Here is a 24,577-nt window from a genome sequence, read left to right on the forward strand (position 1 = left end):
CCTCAGGGAGCCTTCATTAGCCAAACTAGGTGGCTGTTCAGTTTGCTCCCTGGTAAAACCCTAGGATGCAGGAGAACTGAAGTCATCATAAAGGAGCTCAGACACCTCATGAACAGCTTATTGGGAGGGATTGGACTGCAGGTCTGCTAAGGACCAAAGCCACAGGGTTGGCTGCTCACATGTCTCTTGCTCACCTACTCTCTTATCTGGGGAGTTGGTATTGCCAGGAGGTTCAGAGCATGGCAGTTCGGTTCTCTGGATGTCAGCAGACAGTTCTGCTGAGTGAGATGCACTGTGTTAGCTCAGAAAAACCCACAGTTCCATCTGCTTTCTCTGTTGTCACAGGCAAATCCACCAGAGTTTAGTTAAAAGCATTCCTATAACATCCCTTCTGGGCTATCCTTTTTCCCCTACGATTTCACACAGAACACAAATATTCCTGTCTCCTTATCAGCACCCCACCACCTCCCCTTAATCCAAGCAGAGTTAACTTAAAAATATATTTGGGCAAGCATTACTACAAGATCCAGTTATTAAAAAAATAATCAGGAAATGCATTTGTTCAACCAGTATCAACAGCCACGAGAACCTTAAGCATCCAGATGTTGATGCTTGAAGATGGTTGTTGCAGTGTGATGCCATTTCCTGTTTCAGCTATCCCAGTAGTTTCCCAGGCGTGGCAATACCTTCTCCCTTCCCCTTGCCCCCTTGCTAAGTGCTGTCAGTCAATCTTATCATTCCAGCAGGGGCATTGTGTGATTGGCAAAAGTTCAAAAGATGCCCCTCAGCCCTGGGGTCATTGTCCCCTGAGCCTTCCCCCCCTCCCACCTGGTTGGTGCCTCACCTGTCCCTTCCCTCCCCCTGCCCCCAAGCTTAAAAGACACGGACACCATGCGGTCAGGGTTCTGTGGAGCTGTTACCAAGATTCAGACATATGTGACTCTGGAATAAAACTCTGGATTAAACCCTCTGCAGAATCCATCTCCTCTTCCCCTTCACCTAGCCTGGAGCCTTTCCATCAGAGGTAAACTGAGTTCCTACCGTGCCTGGACTTGTTCCGAGTGCCTGACTTCAACTTCCAGCCAGCCAGGGGTGTCTCTGAGGTGAGACACCACAGCTGCCGCCTTTGGCCCAGCAGCAAGGGTCAGACGAGCCCAGGCACGTCCCACCCGGAAATATTGGGATTTTGTTCCAATAGATGGTGATGCTCCAGCAGTCCAAATGACTTGCACCTGCAGCAAAGTGCCTCTGAGGGCACAGCTGGTTCTTACAGTCAAGCCAAATGCACAACCCTGACTACTTCTCAGAAAGATTCACCCAAGAGAAAACTGTACTCTCTATTAGCCATTGTGTATCAGGGCAAGGGTAAGGCTATCCACAGCATGTATCAACACAAGACTTGGTACACATGGGAAGAAAAACAAAGCAGCACATCATAGATGGATTCTATGATTAAACAGAAATGTTCTTTGGAATTATCTGACAGAGGTATTAGGAGGTAAGGCCAGCCTGGGTGCTAGGGATGTTTGTTGACAGAAAAAGTCAAATGCTACAGAGGTGGCCAAAAGGCTGTGGAAAGTTACTAGCAGAAGAAAGAGCAGTTCATTAGCAGACTGACTGGGTAACAGGGCCCTGTAGAAGTCAGTGGATCCAGAAGAGGGCCACAAAAATGGTCAGAGGGCTTAAGCCCCTCTCCCATGAAGACAGACAGTGTTGGGGTTGTTCAGCCTAGAGAAGGCTCTGAGGAGAGCTTCTAGTGGCCTTTTAATAATTAAAGGAGGCCTACAAGAGAGATGGAGAAAGACATTAGGGCATGTAGTGATAGGACATGGGGCAATGGTTTGAAACTGCAAGAGGGCAGATTTAGATTGGACACACAAGGATGAAACAGTTGGACTCAATGATCCAAGAGGTCTTCTCCAACCTTAATGGTTCTGTGATTCTATGAAATTCTATATGATAAGGGTAGTGGATACTGGAACAGGTTGTCCAGAGAAGTTGTGGATGCCCCATCCCTGAAAGTGTTCAAGGCCACACTGGATGGGGCTTTGAGCAATCTGGTCTAGTGGGAGGTGTCCCCGCCCATAGCAGGGTTGGATCCACATGATACTTAGGACTCCTTCTAACCCAAACCATTCTGTGATTCTAAGTACCAAGAAACATAAGTCTTCAAAACAGAGGCAAGATAGAGCCTGGAGTAAAATTTCTTGAGAAAGAGACTCTAAATGCTTATTTCCAGCTCTTGGAATTAGTAAACTCATTGTATTATCCAAACTTTATCTTTTACCAGTGCACCTTACATTTTCTCTGCAGCGTGTCAGTTAATTTACTTCATGATAAAAACAGTTCAGAATTTAAACATGGAAAGAATGGCAATTAGTTTCTCATTTGGGATAACATTCTGGGTTATCTGCACATCTACACAAATGCCACATTTGTTTATAACAGAAGATGACAACTAAAAACCTTACACTTTTAAAATTATCATTGAGAAATCAGTTCTGAAATAGACCAAAACTTGTGCTGATTTCACAAATTTAAACATCAATAAATTCATTATTTATCCAGTAGTATTTAAAATTGAGATAAGTTTACTTGAATATCTGAAGTCTGTTTCTTTCAGAAGAAAAAATGCTTTCTTCAACCATTCTGTAACTTTCAACCTAAAACTGATCCATAATGAATCAAATACTAATTTCCAAATATCCATTATTGCATTATATGACATGAAGATCCATGACTGGGATTCATTACAATACATATTTCCATACAGCATTTTAAAAACCAAAACACTAGTAAATGAAATTTTACAATAAATTATTAATTGTCAAATGCATAGGCCAGAAAGTAGTAAGCATGGAAACAAAGGGTTAATTGCAAAAAGGTTAGTAAACAGCAAGATATTGCAGCTACCACAAATCCCAGAGACTGAATATAACTGAGAATACTCCACTGTATAATAAAAATGTGAAAGATCCACAAACTATTTGTAATAATGTACAGTGTTCTAGGTCTATATGACAATCTGTATAAAACACTAACAAATAATAGGATATTGCAATTGTTTTCTATAATAGAAACTTACAATTTATTTTTAAAAATACATCCAAAATAGAGTTTTCTAATTTAGCTGGGTTTCAAGACATTTAAAGTGATTTTCTTTATACAACAGCAAGACAAATACAGTGATACTGTATTGCTTACACTGAAACTGATGTACTAGCAAACCACAAAGGCTGAACAAAATGCACAGGACAAGTTTCAAAAACAACAGACTGACTTTCACTGACCCTGAAGATCACACAACAAGAATAAATGTATGACAGATAGGTTTGTAACTACGGAAGGTATTGCAATGAAGGAACTCTTGAAAAAAGTTAAAAATATAACAATTACTTGCACTAGGAACTTTAGCAGTATGAAACAAGCAACCTAAACCCACATGTGTGCAACATACAGTTTCATAAAAAATATTTAAACTCGTAAGCTTATTATGTGTGACAGTACTATTGTCTTTAAATTATAGGATTCTAAAACTGTTTTTCCTTTCATGTGATTTATATTAAAATGATTTTTCATGTTCTCAGCATTGAAAATTTAAAGCTGTTGAAACTAAACTTCTCCTTTCATTGGCAAAGAGCTTTTGGTGGGTAAATGCCACAAATTGGTTAAATCCTGACAGGCTCTGAAAACTCTCAAGGCTTATAAAGATCAAAAAGTTGACAAGTAATTTAAAGTTGAAAAGAAATCAGAAAAATGATGAAATAGTTTAATATCCATGGTGGATTAAGCTTCAATATTCACATTTTAGTTATTGTATTGACAGTAGTACTGACAGAACCCAGTAATATTAGCCAGTCTCTCATTCAGTACCAAGGAATTAATTCATAATACTATAAATGACAATAAATCACACAGGTGGTAATGTGAGATCATGCAATCATAAAAAATAACTGTTAGAAACACTAAGGATCTCAGCTGAAGGTAGCGATATATTTCATTTAACTTAGAAGCAGTTACCTTAAAGCAAACAAAACAAAACCAGAACTTCACAGTTTGGTTTTTCCATGAGCTGTTACATTGTTCTTAAGAGGACTGTAATGGTTAACATGGATGAATAAGGAAAAAACATGTTGATTCCTGTGTTTTCCTGTTTTAAAGCTCCCATTCCTGAGAAAACCCCATTATGCCTCATTCCTTATCAAAAGGATGAATTTATAGTTTGAGAATGATTAATGAAATGATCTGAAATAATTAATTAAGATCCTGCTGAGCAAAGTGAGTAACACTGAAACAACAACCTCCTGTATGGGATGCATTTTTTAGATCATTATAAAGACAAAACAGATTAATTGGCAGGCAGCATAGATCAGCTGCATTCCACCTTTACATCAATCTTGAAAATTTATTATCATAAAAATGTAAAACTTTGGGGGGGAAAAAAGGTCACTTACCAGTAGCCAGAGCTGTTTGCTATGTGTGGTATGTATGCACTTTGGCTCTTTAGAAGTCCAAATGTCAGAGGTATCCAACATCATAAAATGCAGGGTTTTTTTTGGCCCTCACAATATACAAACACCTGAATTTAAACAACCTCGTGAAACATGACCAAGGTTTCTGTGCTTATGAGTTAACACATCCTAAGCACATAGTCTTGACCCAGCAGTGCATGGTAGTTGCAGTCCATCTGTGACTGAAGTTAACTTGCATTCAAACAGACTAGGGCACAAAGAGAGGACAGGAATCCAGAGAAAACGGATTCTGAGGACGTCCCCTCCTAAACAGGGTCCAATTAAAATTAAAAAACAAACAAACCAACAAACAAACAAAAGACACATACTAGCTATGGAAAGGCAGCTCAATACCCATCAAGGACAGTAAAAACCTTGCTAGGGCATGCAAAAATGTGGGCAGGAATGCTAAGGCTCAGACAGAACTAAAATTGGCCAAAGATGTCAAGAATAACAAGAAAGGTTTCTACAGATATGTGAGTAGTAAGCAGAAGCACAGGGAAGATCCAGAGCCATTGCCTAACTAGGCAGGGAAGCTACTCACTAGTCATGCTGATAAGGCAGAGCTGCTCAGTATCTTCCTTACTTCTTACATCTTTACCAGCACAGCTGGACTGCAGAGCACTGGATCAAGTATCTACAACAATGGATGTGTCGACCCACCAGTAGGTGAAGAGCTGGTCTGCAGCCTCTTGCAAGGGCTCAATCCACAGAAATCCATAGGCCCAGAAGAAATCCACCCTAGATTATTAAGGCAAGTGGCTGACATGGGTCCAAGGCCACTCTCCTTAAGAAGTCTTGACAATCTTGATTAGTAGACATTTCCCGTGCTGAGAGCAATCACTGCAAGATGTGATTGGACAGGGTACTAGATAGTTTGTCTCTTCTGGGGTCCTGCTCCCATGGAAGGCTGGACTGAAAGATCTCAAGGTCTCTCGAGCAATAAAGATGGCTGAACTGAGGGATTCAATTGCTAAAAATTTACATCTGTAGATACCCTGATATTTTCTCAGCTGTTTCCAAAGCTGGACAGTACCACATGAGAGGCTGCATCAGCTGAACCTTTTTGTCAATTCTAAACAAAGAACTCCGTATTACACCTGAGGCTCAAGCTATGGAGTGGAAAATTTCTTCAAGGATGTGAGAGTGATTTGCATACTGTGCTTTATTACAAAGGAAAAGAGGATTTTATTTTCATCTTACTATTACCTGGGTTTCATAAACCTGGAGAATATTAGAGTAAAACTCTTCCAAGAGTAGTGGAATGCCTGGAAAGCTATCTCCAGCATATTCAGAAGTAATATGTTGTCAATTTCCTTTAAACTTTTAATGTAGAGGACTGTAAATCTCCTGTGCCTGCTAGGGTCAGAAGCGGGTTGGGGATAGCAAGGGACTAGAAAGCAGAGTCAGAATTTCTGAGGAGAGCTGAACTGGAGAATGATCGACCTCCAATCTGCAACTTGGTCCTACAGATCAAAAATGGGCCTCTAACTTGTGGGGAGAGAACAAGCACCTCAGGTTGGCAGCAACAGTCCTTCAAATTTACATGATCCACTGATGAGATGCACGCCTCCTGAGGTACAGGATAGTCATTTTCATACAGCTTTCCAGGAAACAGATAAAGAACTTGAACCATAGAACCGTCAAAAGGTGTAACATGAGAAGAACTCAGCTGCCATGGCCAGTTCCAACACAGAAAAGGCACAGCAAAGGCCCACACACATTGTTCCATGCCATCAGGGGTCCTCAGCACTAAGGGCTTTGATCTAAGGGATTGGATATGACCAATTGTGTAGTATGGTCCTCCACAACATCCTTCTTTCTGAGCTGGAGAGATGGATTTGATGGGTGGACTGTTGGATGAGTAAGAAAGATGGATGGTCACAACCAGAGGGTAGTGTTCAGTGGCTCAGTATCCCAAGGGACATCACTGGCATGTGGGGTCCATATAAACACAGTGTAATCATCTTCGTTAATGACATAGAAGAGGTTGAGTGCACCCTCAGCAGATTTGCTGATGACACCAAGCTGAGTGGTGTGATTGACACACCTGAAGGATGGGATGCCATCCAAAGGGACCTGGACAGGCTCAAGAAATGGGTCCATGGAATCTCATGAGGTTTAATAGGACTGAGTGCAAGGTGCTGCACCTGGAGCAGCCCCCGGTATCAATCCAGGCTGAGGGATGGACAGATGGACAACAGCCCTGCTGAGAAGGACTTGTGGGTGCAGGTGGATGAGAGGCTGGACATGACCCAGCAATGGCACTCCCAGCCCAGAAAGCCAAAGGTGTCCTGGGCTGCATCCAAAGCAGCGTGGGCAGCAGAGAAGGGAGGGGATTCTGCCCCTCTGCTCCTGTGAGACCCCACCTGCAGGGCTGCATCCATGGAGCTGTTGGGGCTCTTCCATGAGGAAAGGCTAAGAGAACTGAGATTGTTCAACCTGGAGAAGAGAAGGCTTAGGGTGACCCAGCTGCAGCCGTCCAGTACCTGAAGGGAGCCCACAAGAAAGATGGAGAGGGACTTTTTGTTAAAGAGCATGTAGTGACAGGCCAAGGGGGAATGGCTTCAAACTGAAAGAGAGCAGGTTAGATTAGATAGTAAGAAATTCTTTACTGTGAGGGTGGTGAGGGACTGGAACAGCTTGTCCAGAGAAGCTGTGAATGCCCCATTCCTGGAAGCATTCAATGCAAGGTTGAGTGGCGCTCTGAGCAACCTGGTTTAGCGGAAGATGTCCCTGTCCCTTGAGGTGGCTGGAAGTAGATGATTTTTAAGGCCTCTTTCAACCCCAACCATCATCTGATCCTGTGATTCTATGATACAGTCTCTGATTATGGAGCTAGGCTAGAGAAAGATCCAAGCAGCTCAGTCAGTAGAATTGAGAAGAACACAGAAATTCAGGGTCAGAGGCAGATCTCAGGTTTTTTGTCTGGTAGTGATCCTTAGATGCTGAGAAAAAACTACAGAACTCAAGAACTTTATAACCCAAGCCTCATCTTGTAGTCTCTTGGTGTTAGGGTGGCCTTGGAACTGCCACTGCAGAGTGGGCAAAGGCCTCCATTTAATCTGATCCTCTGGCTAGGCAATCTCTGGTGCAGGCATGTGTTTCTTGATTGGGTCAGGCTCTTCCTCACTCAGTTTTGCCAGAGAAAGAAAGGGGTCACGCTAAATAGAACTTGGCCTTAACCCAAGATTCAGAAAATCCTAAATGCTAATGTCTAGAGAAGGCCATCATTTTCACTAGGATACTTCTCTCATTTTAAGCAGCAGGAAATAAACATGCCAGGGGTGCATAACTTCCTGTTGCAAAAGGAAGCAAGAAGCAACCACATGTCAGTGTTACTTGTCATGTGAGTCACATCCTCAAGACAGAAGAGCATTTAAACTCATCCTTAGATGGAGCTATGGAGTATGATTCAGGCAACATGCATGGAGTATCTAGACCCATTTCTAATGAGTAAAGGAAAAGCAGCAGAGGCTATGCTCCCATATGGAAGGACACTAGATTTGACAAACTAATTTGAAAAGTGATCGTACAGGACTGGCTGGAAAAGAGAATGACATAGCCAAAGGCTAACCGTAACAAAAAATAATGACATGGACATAACTTGAGGCATCTAGAATGCCTCCATCACTGGGCACTGAGTGTTAAAGAGGGAGGGGTAGTGTGAGAAAGCTCTGAGACCAGAAAAAGCAGAAGTATGCTGTCTTTGAATGCCTGCAGTATACACTTCTCTGTTAGTTTTTCATAGTATAAAACAGTTGATGTCTACCACATTATTGTTAAAATATAGTATTCTGTTGCATCTGCAAAACAGTCACTACTGACTCTGTGCTGCTTCTCTTTTGATCAGCTGCATCAATGTTAACATCAGAATATTTTTAAATGTGAACGTCTTCCATTTCCCTGCACTTGGGGTATGGTATCCAGTGTTTAATTCAGCAGGAAACAAATCACTCTTCAAAATAACAGCCAAAACTAAGCTGGGTCTTGTCTGTATGGAAACTGGCCTTTTCAGGATGTTTGATTATGTATTTTTCATTTGATACGTGAAAAAGAACTAGCAGCGAAACACTGAAAACAAAGCTCAGAGAGGAAAGTTAATTTATTTGTCTAAAACATCAAACTAAGTTGAGATACCTTAGTTCAATCAAAGCTTCTTCAGTTTCCTCATAAGCCTGAACTTCATAAACAAATATTCCAAGTCCGTCTACCTACAAAAATAGGATGGACAATTCTTGACCTTCTTCAGATATCAAGTTAATTTACAAGTCCTTGAAGACAGATGAAGAACAGGAAGGGATCCTATATCCTAATACACTCCACCACGTTTCCCAAGTGTACTGGAAAGGAGGAATATGAGCTTTCTTTGGAAAGGTGCACTGGAAGGCTTATGACCATCTCTTGGAGACAGGGTATGCATTTACATCACCATGATTGCCATGGTACAGAATCCTGGACTGCTCCTTTTACACACCATGACCTATGATCTGAGAGTTGTAGTCTGCTGTCTCCATTCTCAGAATGTATGGGATGATGCTGTCAATCTGAACATTGCCAATCAGTCCTGCGAAGAACAGCTCCTCAGTGATGGCAGCACTCATCAGCCTGAGAGCAGGCAATCGCAGTAGAAGTCTAGATAGCCTGGAAAATAAATTTGGTGAAAAGTGTTACGCAGCAAATCACAGATTTTGGTGTTGTTCTCCATGACATTATTGGCAAAAGAAGAGAAAAAAATTACAAGGGACACTACTGGTCAAAGTTTACCATATCTAGTTCATTAAAGGCTTAAATATTTAAATGAGAATAGCATTAAATTTATGAACAGTAATGTGCAAATGTCTGTCAACTACATGTACTATGTATGTTTGGATTTGAGACTAAATAAGGAAATATTCCAAATACATGCAATTCAAATTGAATGCTACTAATATTTATTTTGAATATTGAATTTTAGAAAGTAATAATGACATGAAAAATACTACACATAATATGTTTGACCACATGCATAATATTTGAAGTGCTCTAAAGGTAATTCCTTAATTTTAATGAGGTAAGAAGAAGATGTATATATCTATTACATGAAAAACTGTACAAATCAGTGATTCTGAAAAGAGAATCAATCAAGTAAGCATCTAAGTTTACAGACCTGTAGGTATCATCCGGATACGCCTTTGTTACATAGTCTTGGAACTCCATGTAAGCTTTTTCTTGAAATTTCTCAATCTGTACCACATTTTCTAGACCTGGGTGATCTGAAAAAAAACCCCTCTTCTTTGTTATACTCGTTCTACAGAAAATGAACTAACATCCATACAGACTATCCAGTTGCCAACATACTGAAATAATTATGTGGTAGCTGCAGCAACTTCAGTTTTAGTTGTGAACACTACTTTACCTCCTTATATTTATCTTTCTTTATGTTTATATTTTACTTAACTTTCCATAAATAAACTCAGACATTTGAAAGAGTTGAAATAAATTCAGTGCTTACAATGTTTATGTCAGTCTTGATGATACAATTCTGTTCTCTGTGGAGCAGTAAAACAGGATTGTTTCAACACACTGACACTTCCTGGAACACTGGATGCACAAGTAATATTTAGTTGAAACGTGAAGTATAAAATTAGGATCAGTGAAAGAAGCAGAATAAAAAGCTGTGAACTGTTTCCTAAGACATGTGCAAAACACATTGAATCATAGAATATGCTGAGTTAGAAGGGACCCATCAGTATCATTGAGTCCAACTCCTGGGCCTGCACAGGACATCCCAAGAATCACACCATGTGCCTGAGAGCATTGTCCAAATGCTTGTTGAATTCAGATAGGCTTGTATGTAGCAGACTGTTCTTTCTCAACCATTTGGTACAAAAATTTCTAATGTGCCAATCATAATTTTTAGCAGCGATTTGAACTTACTCAAAATGTAAGTGTTGCTAAAATGAAAGGACATCAACTTAACTGCCAAGTCACTCTCAGAAATTATTATGTAGTAATTCTGAACTCTCTACATGGTCTGTAATTTCATTATCCATCTATCTGAATGCAAAAATTTTACTGTCATACTAGCGTGACAAATCATGTAGGTGAAGAGTTAGAGTTGACATGCAAAATGCAGCACTTTGTGCTGCTGCTTTTAGAGGCATGTCAGGAACACAGCAAGAAGTCAACTTCTGGAAAGAGTACTTTGCAGACCACTGCTTGTACACTTGCAGCCATTTAGAAAGATGTCAAGTTGTCTTGGCACACCCTTTACACTAATCTCCTTGTCCAAGGCTGCCTTGTGGCAATCAAACAGCTGGCTTGGCACAGCTGAATCACCAGGGCCTACTAAAGCAGAGGTTCTTACCTTAGGGCTCTGCTGCATCCACAGGCCAGCCCCATCCTGCAGCACAGCAGTAAAATCCCTGCAATTATTATTTCTGGCCTGTGAGTCATTGCCAGGTCATCCCTTCTGTTCAAGGTACCTCAAAGATGACTTTCACATGTAGGAAGATTTTGTTATATGGCTTAAGGATCAAGAGTCTTGACAACACATTGCCATTAAAGCAACTACTCATTAGTAATGTGAATTTGAAAACATCAGCTAAAGACAATTTCTCTCAATCATGTGACTGGACTAGAGTATTTTCCAAGGTATTTTTTCTTCTACCTTTTGTGTTGTCAAATATAATTGGAAGGACACAAATTTCAGACTAAACAAATAGGTAAATACTACTTTGCAAGTGCAAGGTTCCTCAAGAAGTATTTTTTGGTGTCTTATAGGATTGATTTTTCCACACAGGCCAGAGGATTCTATCATAAATCCTAGTGGACATAATTCTAAAAAAATGGACTTGAGGCATTCTCCCATAATTTTGTTTCTTTCCTGAAGTAACCTCTACCAGTTCTTTGTATAGGAATGCCATGAAAAGGATTATTTTGGGGTAAGAACACTTGCAGGAGAATTGTATCTCCTGCAAGTATTATTTATTAAAATTAAACCGGCAAACACCCTCCGACCATCCACTTAGAGAAAGTCTCTTCTGTAATAATGGTGTATTTGGAACTGTTCAATCTTCAGCAGAAAAGGAAAACTGCAAAGATTTTCTAGCATGCTTAACATTGTGTTTAAACTTTGTGGGTTTAATGGTGAGTTCTGCTTATCAGGAAACTGAAACTGTTGCAGTGCTAGAGTGAACTGTACAAGCAAACACACAGAACCACTATGCAAGACTCTCCTTGTCATAAGGACTGACAGCAGGATTATGTCTTAGAGTAAAACACCCAGAATCTGATTTTCCTTAGTGACCCACAATAGAAAAATATCACAATAGGAATTCCTCTGGAAATTTATCATCTTTCCTGAAGGGTTCTGACTCTACTTATACCACTTTTTATTTGCATGAATGTCTGTCATCTCAGAAGTCTTCCATTACTGCTATATATATATATGTAGGTAACAATGTAAGATATGCAGGGTTTTGTTTGCACACTGATGAATACCATGAATTCCTGCTGATGCTGCCATTTTACAGGTAGATATAGAAAAGATCATGCAAATCCGAGGGAAACTGCAAAGCAAGAACCTCACAATATATGAATTCTATATATTAGAAAACCTGCTTAAAATTTACATTTTGGAAGTGTCCAAGTTCTAAAAGTTTTTCTCACCTCAAATAATTTTTCTGTGTAAGGGTGAACTGCAACTGAATGCAAAAAGAAAGTTCTTCTTGGATCTAATAAACCTACAGAACTGACAAGAACCAAACACCCAGATCTCCTCCATGTCCTACACTATTGACAGGGGTCATTAAGATTCTGTGAGCATTTTAACATCCACTCCAATCTTTTCTACAGGACATCAGCATCTACAAAAGGCAGAACAACAAGATTAAGGAAGCTGCTGGTGCTTTTAACACATTCTAATGTGAAATGGAGTAACTGAAGACACTTTCTAAATGTGAGAGTGAAAAACTCTTGGAGACAGAGGAAGTGCTTGAGATTTGCACATTTTTCTTTCATCAAAAGACTTGATTTGGCTTTGTATTAAATCCCAATTTTGAATGATAAATCTAAGGCCTGCAGGATGCTGATACAATACCTAAATGCCTTTTGTGAGAAGTTAATTCTGCAACTTCCAAGTAAGAAAATTAATTTTGTATCTTTCTACATCCAGGCATATGGGATACACAATGTAATTACTCAGTAAGTACCTACCATAACCAGAGGACTCTTCCTCCCTATTGTACACTAATCACCCAGAAGGGAAATAAAGTTATATTACCTTCACTTTCTAATGTATGTTTAGTAATGCTACTGAGAGTACATTAAGCAAATACTGTTTAGAAGACAGAAATAATAACATAAGTGAATGCTTGTGGTGCTCATTTGCCAGAAATGCTTATGCATTGTCTGTGGGAGGAGAGGTGATGTTTCTGTAATTCTGAATGTGAGAACTGATGCCCAAATAGTTTTTCATATATTAAAATCCCAAGTTCAATCTATCTGATCTGGATGTGTAAGAGCAACACTTCAGAAAATTAAACTGCAGGTCTTTAAAAAATGCACTCCAGAAAGGAGGCACAGAATTAAAAGCAATAAATAAATAAATGAAAAGAAAAAAACCCAAAACAGCCAAAAGCATAAGTGGCACAGCCACGAATAAAAATCTACAAATAAAAAGAATCAAAGTCTCTCCCTGCAAAAAAGTCCCCAAAGCAACCTTCAGTTATTTACAGTAGAAGATTAACCCTCCTCTTCCTACAGTCCTCACAAACCTTCCAAGATTGCTCAACAAATGAGGCAGTAACTGCATATAATGAAACAGGTATGCAGAAATAAATAGCACAGATTAAAATGTAACATTTGGAATAATTACTTACCGGGACTGAAGAGGACAATTGCTTTCAAATATGCATATTCATACCCATCCAGACACAGTTTAACCATGCTGTTACAAAACTCTTGCAATTTGAAGACATGCTCCATTACTAGTCTTCCCCTGTCTGTTGGCGGCTTATCTAAATCAAGACACACGTAAGAAAAATTCCCAAGTTAACATGCGTGCAAAAATGTGTTCACATTGGAATTTAAAAAATATTTTTTATTAGATTCAAACAATGGGAAATCTATGCCATGTAAAAATTCCTATCAGGTCTGAATAATCTTGACACCAGCAATTAGGGAGTATTAACTCTTTTTTTTTCCACCTCTTCCAATTAGGCTCTTCCTGCTAATGCTTCCAAGTTATGAGGCATGAGCTAGAGCTTGAAATGACCAAGGAAGGAAGAAACTACTTATAAGTAAAGCATTACACTGCTAATGCTGACCTGGGCTCTGTGCCTAAGGATCAGACCGTGTCCAGCTTTGTGGGTGGTTTAGTCAGAGACCATGCCACTGCTGGGAAAGGAGTACTACTCACTTCCCCTGATTTACACTGAGGGGAACGTGTTGGTGCAGAGCTGTTCCCCTTGAGTCAGCAATAGCAAAGCAGCCCCAAAACCCACAACCCATCCAACTAGAGTCTCTAGACTCCACAAACTTGGTATCTCTTGGAGATACTGCAGCTGGCAGACTGCACAACTGGTCTTTGCAGTCAACCTGGATTCCCAGTTTAAATGGCAGAAATATGTATTTTTAATAATGATAAAAATATGACTAGTTACTACAATGTATGTTTACCCTTCTGGTAAACATACATTAATATTACATAGACTAAAATTTCCAGATTCCATTTTTATCTGCTAGAGACAATCAGATTTGTTAGCTGTTCCAGTACATCTCACTATTTGATCCATTTGTTTTAAGCTATTGTTATTTACAGGAAGATCTTGTGGATGTTTTTAAATCACAAAAACCCCTTGGAAATAATTCTTTAATTACCTTATCATAAAAGAGGCCAACTGATATGTCTTTCATTTAAATGAAAAATATGCCAAAGATGCAGGACATAGGATTACCAAGGAACAAAGTGTACTTAGTGGAGATCTGTTGAAGACTTCCACGTAGACTAATACATGGAAGTCAACAAGCCAAGTTATCTAAAGGAACTGTATCACCAAGTCGGCATTTAGCTGCTTTGTGTCACAGCTATGAAGAACAAGGACAGGTGGGTCATTCTTTACTTTGTATCCTTCATAAAGAGGAATCATATTCACAGTACTCCTGTGTTCTTAACACTGATGCTGCCCAAAATATTCCTGATTTGGGCTGATGATATTAACAGACAGCAGAACACTATTAGACAATACAAAACACAAAAATTAAAAAAGAAATTTATTTGGAGTTAAATATTACCATAGCTGACTTTTGCAAAACTGCTAAAATATTCTATCTTGGGGACTGCAGTTGCTAGTATCCTTTTGTTTCAATACTAACATGAAATTCTTTAAACAGTAAATTTACAATAACAATTGAAGAATAAATAGCGAGCTTCTGTGCACTTCAAAGCTTAAAAAATATCAATTCCCCAAGTCTGGAATGTGCACAGTATACACCTTACCTTGTTGTAAACTGCCTTGAAGGTGATTAACAAAAGCAGCTAAGATCGTTGCCACATTCATAACTTGTGAGCATTGTGCTAGACCAAGCGTAAAAAGTTCATTCCAGCAGGCTTTTACTAATGATATGCTGTTATCCTGTCTATTAAAAAGCACAATAATTTAATAAAACCAGCCATTTGCATTCACACATTTTTTTAAATCTGAAGAACACTTCATAAAACACCAATCTAATTCAATCATTACAACCAACACCAAAATGAAGTTCTGCATCATTTTTCTTTGCATGCTAGAATTAAAATACCTTGTATAAAGTGACTTTTATAAAGCAATACATTTTTGTTTAAGTGACCTAAAAGGAGACAGATTTCTATTACAAAAGCAAGCTGAAGTTACAGTAAATGACAACTGCCACAGTGTCCATCATACTAGCTTTCTTAGGATTTGGGACAACATTGGTATGCACGGGCAAAAAAAGATTGCACTGTTCCTGTATTGTGGACATAGAACAGACTCATGGGTTTTGGGTTTTTTTCCCACTTGAAAACTGACAGGTTGGTATAATTTTTTAATTAAAGATAGAGGTGATATGGAACATGTGTGATCAAGCTTCTGAGCTTCCTGGCTGCTACTGTCTGCATCCTTTCAAGTTTGGAATAAGGTCTGAAATACAGACTTTAAAGTATAAATACCAGTCATAACGATTTATTTGCTGCAGCTTAAAATAAAATGTATCAATTCATATTCAGCCACTTTGATATTAGTAACCTAACTTTTAGTTATGCCAAGCAGCTCTAACTCACAGAGCTTAACAAGAGCTCAGTACCTTAGAAAGCAAATCCCACCAGAAAGGAGCCAAATTCAGGTACAACTTTTCAGTTTTAGCCAGTGAATACAAATAATGGAAATTTAAAAGAAGTACAAGATCTATCCAAGAAGAAAAGCATATTAAAGCTAGGATTTCAACTACAAAAATACGGTGGAATGGATTTTTGAAGAATGCAGATATAATCTTCAGGAACAGTTCTGATGATTTAGTGCAATCCTAAGATGCCAAAAGACTGGTGAACACAGACTTGTCCTTAACTGGATTACAAAGAGCTTACTGAGAACAATATTTCCATTCTGATCAAGTTCTTGTTATGGTAGACATGATACTGTACATGCAGCTTCTGCACATATTTGTCACATCTTTGTTCATCTCCTTTAACATAAGCGGAGGGACCGTGCTCAGCACCATTGAAAATAGGGTGTACTGGCTACTCCTGATACGTGTGTGTAGGTAAAAATATCAACTACAGCATCTTGATGGCTGATCAAAGTTACACCAGAGCCAGTTCTTAACTTTGCTTAAGCAGCCTCACAAAACCATAACCAGCTTGTTACCAGCTTGGTACGGTTTCAATAGGAAACTCTCTTAAGAAGAAAGATGCCCATGCAGGAAGATGAGTTAATCAATATCTGGAATCATTAACTATATCATTAGGTCAAAGGCAACTATCCTGCTGTGACTAAAGGAGAATGTTGCCTGAGGAGGAAACAACCTAGGTACAATTATCCATCTTCCTTACAAAACCATTACTCATCATGCACCATGAATTTCTCTTCAGTTTAAAAGTGAAATGAGTCACTCTTCTGAAAGCCAAAATTATAGGATATAATGTACTCCAACTATAAAGGGTGCATTAATTTCAAATAAATCTCCACTTGAAAATAGTTTGCATTTTAGGTGCTTCAAAGAAAAATTGAATTTATGTTATTTATATACTGTTGCCCATGATCTTGACTGGGTCTATAAATGCTATTACAGGTGAATATTAACACTATTATGGCAGCTTACTACTCCACATTTTTTAAGCAGAAAAATATTTTGTGAAATAACAGATAAAAAGAGCAGGTGCAGATTTTTCTTGCTAAATCTTTTTGGAGAGAGAGGTCTTCTGTACTACATTTTATCTTTAAGAAGCAATTCCCAATTTTTATTAGAATACCAATTTGTACTAATTTGCAGTTGTCTCTCTGTAACAAAAACCTTTTGACATAATGTACTATGTCTATTTGCTATGCATTTTGTAATTCTGCAGGTCAACAATTTCTACCAGAACAAAACATAATACTTACCTATTTTTTTACCCCTACTATTCTTTAACTTTATACAATATTCCTTTGTCCTTCTCCAACACAAAGGCTTAATTACACACAATGCAGTATCTTTCCTTAAAAAGTGTAGAATAATTTGGCTGAAGCATCTGAGTAAACATAAATGGTAATCACAGATCATCCTGCTTTTGACAGCTTTCCTAGAAAAGGGGACAATCCCCCATTTTAAAAAAGGAATTCTCTTTGCTGCCACAGTCACACGCTATTTTGATGTTGAATTAAACAGAAACACTGAGATGAGAACAAATTGTCATGATTTATTCACCATTTGTGTCAGATCTGATACAGTATCTTTATTTGTTTGATGTATCTTCATAAAATTACTTCTGAATATAGGATAAATCAATTTTTCCCATGCAGCGTGGACATTTTTTTTTAAATGATGACCAGCAATGGACTACAAAATTGTATTAAAGTGATACACTGAATTCTGATGGAGAAGCAGGATGTTACACAAACTGTAAAAAGAACAGTTAGAATTACCTTATGGTTACAGGAGCCAATTATTTTTGGCAAATCTTCTGAAACTAGACAATTTCATTCTGAATGTCTGCTCAATCTAGCAAACCATTTTCTTCACGTAGGTTATTAAAGGCAAGATTATTACTAGTAATTCACCTTATAAGAATAAAAATTCGGGGGATTCAGACAGGAGCTTCTTTTTGGTGATTACCTGATAAGTATGAGGATGAAGCATAGAGCTGTAGCTATTAAAAAGCTGATAGAAATTCCTATTTTCTCAAAATATTTTAAGAAGCAGCAGTGTGAGGGCGTTTGATTGTTTTAAATCTGCTCCTTTTTCTTTCAAAACCCAACCAAGTCCTGAATTTGGACTCAAATTGGGAGTAGTTTTAATTCAGAAAATTTACCTTACAATTAAGATTTATAATAGGTTTAATTAGTAGTTTTATATTTTTACAAGTCTCTGAAGAAGCCAGCAAAACCCAGAAATTCAAAAGCACATATGCACAACGTAAGTGAATAAATGGAACACTTACCCCAAAGCTTGGAAAGATGGAATGGAACGTGCCCAGTGCATGGACAAGAAAAGCAACCTGGAGGCAGACTCACAAATATAGTGAACATTAAGATAATCAGGCATAGGAGAAGGCATGGTGAGCTGCAAAAAAAGAAAAAAAAAAGAAAAAAAAAGTAGGAAAAAAAGAAGAAAGTGTAAGAGTTCTTTTACTTTCTTCATAATACATTTAGGAAGAAATCAGTCTTTTGAGTTTCTTGTAAATGAAAAAATAAAATATGTTATAATCCAAACCAAACTGAATGACTCCCTTTTGCATTCTTAACCACACCATTAAACTCTGTATGTTAAATAACTACACAGCAACAAAAAAGACAAAAATTTGATTCGCTCATAGAGATTCATGTCTGGGACAACTGGAAATAGAAAATCTTGAAACTTGACTTCTGAGACATTCTCAAAGAGTAAGAGAGAAGAATCATTGTAACTGGAATGAAGTTGCTTACATTAGAGGAGTTACAGCTCCTGGAGAGAGAGAATGTGTGTGTGAGAATCCTAGTTCACAAATAATCTTTTTTTATTTTACTTTTAATTAATATTTTACAAAGAAATACAAAAGAAATCTTTTGATGTTTGAGCAAAATACCTAATACACAGCTTCTCACAAAAAATATAACCAACATGTATCAGAAAGGACCCTTCACAATGTTAGTAAGTAAAATTAGTGATGTTACCTGCATATGTGAAGACAGAGATTCGACCCAAAATAGCTTAGAACATGTAATTCTGTCTTCAGAAATTAATATTTTTTAATATAATGTTCTGGCTAATGCAGTTTTAAAGAAAATGCTGACATTTGCATTAGAGATGTTCGTTTGAATGATCAAAACAGATGCTTGTAAGAGGGGTAAAGTTTAACCAAATGCCTATTACTGAGTTTTCAGGTGACCAAGCCTTTTGTTATATCTATGAAAAATAAGGATATAAAGGATGAAAAAAAATAGAAGGAATTCCTGCAACCTTGTAAAATGAGAAATAAATCCAGAAAATATATGGCTAACTAACACAGCAACTGTATTTAAGTCAATTACTAGCATGCTAAAATAGGGTATCTACAAAAACAAGAAAGTGACAGATACACTTAAAGGTCTCAAAATCCAGCTGCAGATTGCATCAGATCCACCCATTCAAGTGAGAATGTGGATGCTGACTCTGCTTCATGCAATGAATTGCTGACTCTCCTTCATGCAAATACTTTGTCTATGTAAATCCTTTTGTATGGCTTACCCAGTATTTTTAAGGTAAGTAACCAGTGCAGCTAAACCACTGCAGAGTGCAGGACTTCCTCCCAAACAAAGAATTAACCAGCGAACAAAAGCAGTTTATTAACTGGAAATTAATGCTAATACCTGAACAAATACTCCTCTAAGAAATTCAAAATAAAGCTTAGCCAGATCATTATTGTACATCACTATGTCAAAACAGTTATAAGCAGTCAACAGTAAGAAAGTATTCAGTACCCTGAATGCTACATGAGCATCACTGAGTAGTGGCCCCTCTATTTCCACAATGTTCATGCTTGTTTCTCCACCAAGCAGCTGTGCACTGGTGTCAATACTTTCAGAGTTCTGGCATGCTGCACTCTCTCCTGGATTTAATGCTTTTGCAAGAGTATCAAATGCCCTGTAATATCACAAACAAACAAAAAGAAAATTTCATTTTAGAGACCGTTTCAGTTTAAAAGGAACCTGCACAAGTCTGAAACCTGTATATAGAAGTCTTTTTCAAAGAGTGAGATTTGGAAAATAAAAGTCAGTAGGCATGCTTTTCCTGACACTCCATCGAACTCTGAAACAAAAATTAGCAGCAGATCCTGTTTACACTAGTTGCCAACAAATTCACAGTTTTGACATATTGGTTGTGCTGCTGAATCACAGTTTGCTTTTCAAGATCTCTTTAGTGATGTTCACTGAGAGTGCTGGCATGAGTGTTTTGAGGACATGATCACCAGACTGCTGTTACAGTCACTTAGTGCATGTATAAATTGTACAGGCTTTATTGATATGAAGCAGAAACAGAGTAAGATTTTTGGTTTTTTAAAGTCATGAATTGTAGTTAGATTTTTCAACTTAATTTGAAAAGACTGCTTCAAAATATGTAATAGAAAGTACTCCCATGCTTTCAATACAACCCTTAGTAACCTCTGCTGCATGGCAGTGACTCTTGGCTTCCACAAGCACAGATGCTAGAGGGCACATGTCAGGACAAGCACAGATGTATTATTCAATATTTGGCTGCTTGTTATCACATGTTGTTTTTCTGCTCATAAATACACCTGAGAACTACAACTGACACACCTTCAATCAAAAATACAGACTTCATCACTGCCTACAGACAGATGACAAATCCTGGGAACAGCAACATTTCTATACAGTGTTGCATAAAAAACTTATGCACTGAGGCCAGAAAACTTCACAAAAGCTGATGTATGTAGTGCTCATTCTCAATTTATAGACGTGTTTATTACCACAGAGTCTAAAATCACTGATTTAATTCCAAAATCTGGCGTAGAACTTGGCCAGCTTCTCTACCCCCACACTCTCTCTAGCTACATGAATTCACTAACAAGCTAAAAAAAAAAATCTAGCTGTTTAACATGACTATGCACAACCAAATGAAATATCACAGGGAAAGAGCTGCTGACACTGCCTCAAGGCTTGGGATGGTCAATGAACTCCTTTTTGGTCCTCACTAGCCTGTGTACCTTGAGGTATATACACCAGGGTGACTGGGGCATACCCAAGTGGACTATACAGACATACCTGGGCCATCTTCTGTCTCGGGTATGCGCAAAGTTGGCACAAAGGGAAGGCATTCATGGCTCAGCTCTAGAAACTATACTATGGACTCCTGCTAGAAGATCTGAGTTTCAGGTCTTCCATAATTCAGTCTGCAGTCTTAGGTAGAACAGGCAAACACAGCAGCTCAGTGACAGCTTTTAAAGAAACACCAGGATCTCTGCAGGGTTCTTCATGTGGCAGGGACAGAAATTTAAGAGAACAAGACTTCCCCTTTCCCCAAAAGGTGCATGTCACATGCATCTGTCACTATCCTTTATTTATTCTAGCACAGACTGAAGAGTGCTAGAAAAATAGTTTGGGCATGTACACTTGTTAACCATGTCTGCCCATGACACTTTCCTCCCAAGTCATTCTTCAATGTTGCTTTCAAAGAAATCTTCTCCCTCCTAGCTCATAAACTGCCAGTAGTAAGCCAGCAGAAGTCAGTAGCAGCTTTGCTTCCTCATGGCTCAGCAACGTAAGTCCTTTCCTACACAAAGCCCCACCATGAGCAAGGTCTGTAAGGTAGAACAACGTGAAAAGGAGACTCTAGAACAAAGCTTGCCTGGGAGCTATGAAAATCTAGCCCACAGAGTGAGAAAACGAGGCATAATCAACATTAAAGTAGATGGTATTGATATCCTTTGCTACAGATAATTTTGGTTCTCTTTTTGTCAGGCTTGGTCATCAACAGATATATAAGACTGCAGATAAACTGTAAAGAAATAATATCATGAAGCATTAGAGAACAAGGCACATAAAATTACAATATAAAAGCAATGGGTAGCTTGCAGCAAAACTGAAACAGTACTGCAAGCAATGAATAAAATACATGAAAAGCATGGATGGATGAAAAGTGCTCTCTGAAGTCCCTTAAACTGTTCTTCTTCAATAAACATCCACATCTGTAAGATCATGCTGGCATAGGGCCTGACAGGGAACTCAGTAATTTAGAGAAAATTTTTAGTTTCTCTTGGAATAACAACTTCCCTTTCACAGCAGTATTTAACTAGAACCTCCCCACTGTACAGCTATTAGGTAACCTACTTGACAAGAGTATGTCAAGTCAGAGCTCTTTCAAGCTCTCTGGCTGAGACCCAGATGTCTTTTATAGACAGACTTGTAGAACTAAACAGAAACCCTGAAGTTGGTAAAAATAAGCATCTGGAAGTCCCAGCAAATGAAAGATTACTACATCTCTTTGAACAGCCATAGTACTGAATGATGGCTATCAGCACATGTAACAATACCACTTACACAGCATATTCTAACATTCTTTACTGAAGAGGACACAGCAAAGGCCCAAAACAGCATCTATAAGAAGTCAGACTGACTTTCTAAGCAGTATATAAAGAAAGGAACAGAAAAATGTAATCTGCTTGCAATTACACAAAGCAGTAGAGACCACAAGGGAAATCAGATTTTTCAGCCACTATATGCCCACCTTTTTCCCCTAAACAGATTTACTCCACACACACTCTCAGAACAGAATGTAAAATGTGGGTGGTGTGTAAAAGAATATTGCTGGGACAGCAGTCAGAATCTTGTATGAAATGACAACCAAGGAAGGACAGGATTGTGATTGATGGAAAAACTGTGAATGTTCTGTATATACATCTTACACATATGCTTACCACAATAGCTCAGTTAAAACAGTGCTGAACACAAGTTTGTAAGATACTCAGTGAATGTATTAATATTGGTAGTGAGAATTCTCTAACTTCTCTTGTGTAGGAGAAAATTGCTTTTCAAGCTTTTAAGGTGATTAATAGTTACAGGCACTTAACACAGATGAGATCTCTTAAGAACAAGTTTTCCAGGATAATGCAAAGTACTAAGACTATAGTACAAGACCTAACTAAGACCTACCTTAGCATGGCCAACCAAAAGGTAAGAAAATCAACTGTAACATTTATACTGAAATCAATTTCAAGTACAAACAACTAAAAGGATTTATTTCTCTAATGGAACTTTCTTTTAATTTCACTTGGAAGAATCTTACAACATTTACCTTCTACATGAGCTTACGCTGATATTACTATTACTTTTAAAGCAGATAAATTTCCTACATTGTAATGATTTAATTAATTGTCTGGTCTGAATTGACAGAGACCTTGAAAAGGATAGTATTTTTAAGTGTAATATGCCTTACCTTGTAACATCACTACTAGCTTGTTCTTCTTGCTTGAGTTCAGATAATGATGCATCTCCATTACTCAAATTTTCAATCATGGATAGCTCTGTACTGCTTTGTGACACATCTTTGCATTTACTGAGATTTGCTAATGAAGTCACTACATTTGCCAGTGTACTTAAATCTCCTTGACATGCTTCTACCTAAAGGAAAAGAACAGCTTTTAATTCTCAGATAATTGGCAGCAGTAAGCCTGCAAGAGAAGAGCCTAGCTTTCACATAAATAAAGAACAGAGCATATACGAAGATCTACCTGTAAGAAAACTGTTTTCAGTACATGAGTAACCACAATACAGCCATCAGACACTGCACTGCATCAAAAATATGGAATATTTTGACATTTACTTGTAAAAGTAATAGCTATCTATTTCTTTCAGAAAGAATGCTTACTGATGGTAAGCAAGTGCAGAAAGATTTCACATCTCTATGCACTAGTCTATCACCAGGAATATAAGACTGCTCTAGATTATATTTTTAGCATCTTCCTTAGCCATGTAAATGAGTCAGTAGTAACAGGGGAGGAGAATGAGAAGAAGGAATGCATGAAAAGTCACCTTTTTAAACAAGCATAACAAGAATTATGCTGTAGCCTTTTTGGTGTTTATGTCTTTGTCAAACTGCAAAGGAAAAAATTCAGTGCTGATTCAGTGCTGTCTAGCAACTCAGAGAAGCAGTAAGATGTGTCCCACTCTATCCCAGCAAAAGAAAAGAAAAATACATTATTACAGGCAAGTGTGCTGCTGCTAACACCAGACAGAACAAGCAAAGCAAAATACATGAAAACAGTATGAGGGTGCTGTTGATCACTCCTCACACAGGGTACCTACCATTTGTTGTCACTCACCCCTACAACAGGGCACCAAACGGACAGTGGTCACACGACTGACACCAGTGTCAGTCCCTTGTTATCTAAAAACTTCCCCTGATTGACAGAGGACTCAAAAGATTAGCACCAAAGATGGTAGCAAGCATCAGCAGTTTATTAAACCTTCATACCTTCTTTCTGTTACAATCCTACAAGCAGCACCAAGCAAAACAGACCGCTTCCTCTCACAGCACAACTGCTAGTTCTAACACCACCTCTCTCCTCCTAACTCTTTCTACCTTTTCTCTCACATGCATAATACCTGCCTGCCCTTTTACTCTTTTGTGATTGGTCAATACACATCAGCATTCCATGCTTCTTCTCCTTCAGTGCTGTTCACCTGTCTTACACAGCTGCAACTTATCAGGGGCAAGACTGCCTGCAGCACTATCTCCATTCTCCTACAATCCATTCTCTCACATGAGGTAATTTAATATCAGCTAGAAAAACACAAATACTGTGCATATGTGAAGAGGCTACCACATGACTTTAGTGGATCAGTAAGTGCAACAAAATGGAAACAAAGGAAAAACAGATCATAAATAAAATT

At 38.4% G+C, this 24,577-nt stretch overlaps 1 protein-coding gene across 5 annotated transcripts in view; it reads right to left on the bottom strand.

Moving 5' to 3' along the window:
- Positions 1-2,242: 2,242 nt before the first annotated feature.
- Positions 2,243-24,577, bottom strand: part of NR2C1 (nuclear receptor subfamily 2 group C member 1) — a 53,712-nt gene continuing 31,377 nt past the window's right edge. For all 5 annotated transcript variants that reach the window (XM_036401210.2, XM_036401207.2, XM_036401208.2 and 2 more), the window contains 7 exons: positions 23,121-23,305; positions 19,649-19,811; positions 18,151-18,272; positions 14,995-15,134; positions 13,376-13,513; positions 9,661-9,766; positions 2,243-9,155 (listed from right to left, as the gene is read on the bottom strand). In XM_036401210.2, the coding sequence (XP_036257103.1) occupies positions 8,981-9,155; positions 9,661-9,766; positions 13,376-13,513; positions 14,995-15,134; positions 18,151-18,272; positions 19,649-19,811; positions 23,121-23,305 (1,029 nt within the window). In that variant the 3' untranslated portion in view covers positions 2,243-8,980. The remainder of the gene's footprint in view (positions 9,156-9,660; positions 9,767-13,375; positions 13,514-14,994; positions 15,135-18,150; positions 18,273-19,648; positions 19,812-23,120; positions 23,306-24,577) is intronic.

This window comes from Molothrus ater, chromosome 5, assembly GCF_012460135.2.
Source record: "Molothrus ater isolate BHLD 08-10-18 breed brown headed cowbird chromosome 5, BPBGC_Mater_1.1, whole genome shotgun sequence".
NCBI lineage: Eukaryota > Metazoa > Chordata > Aves > Passeriformes > Icteridae > Molothrus > Molothrus ater.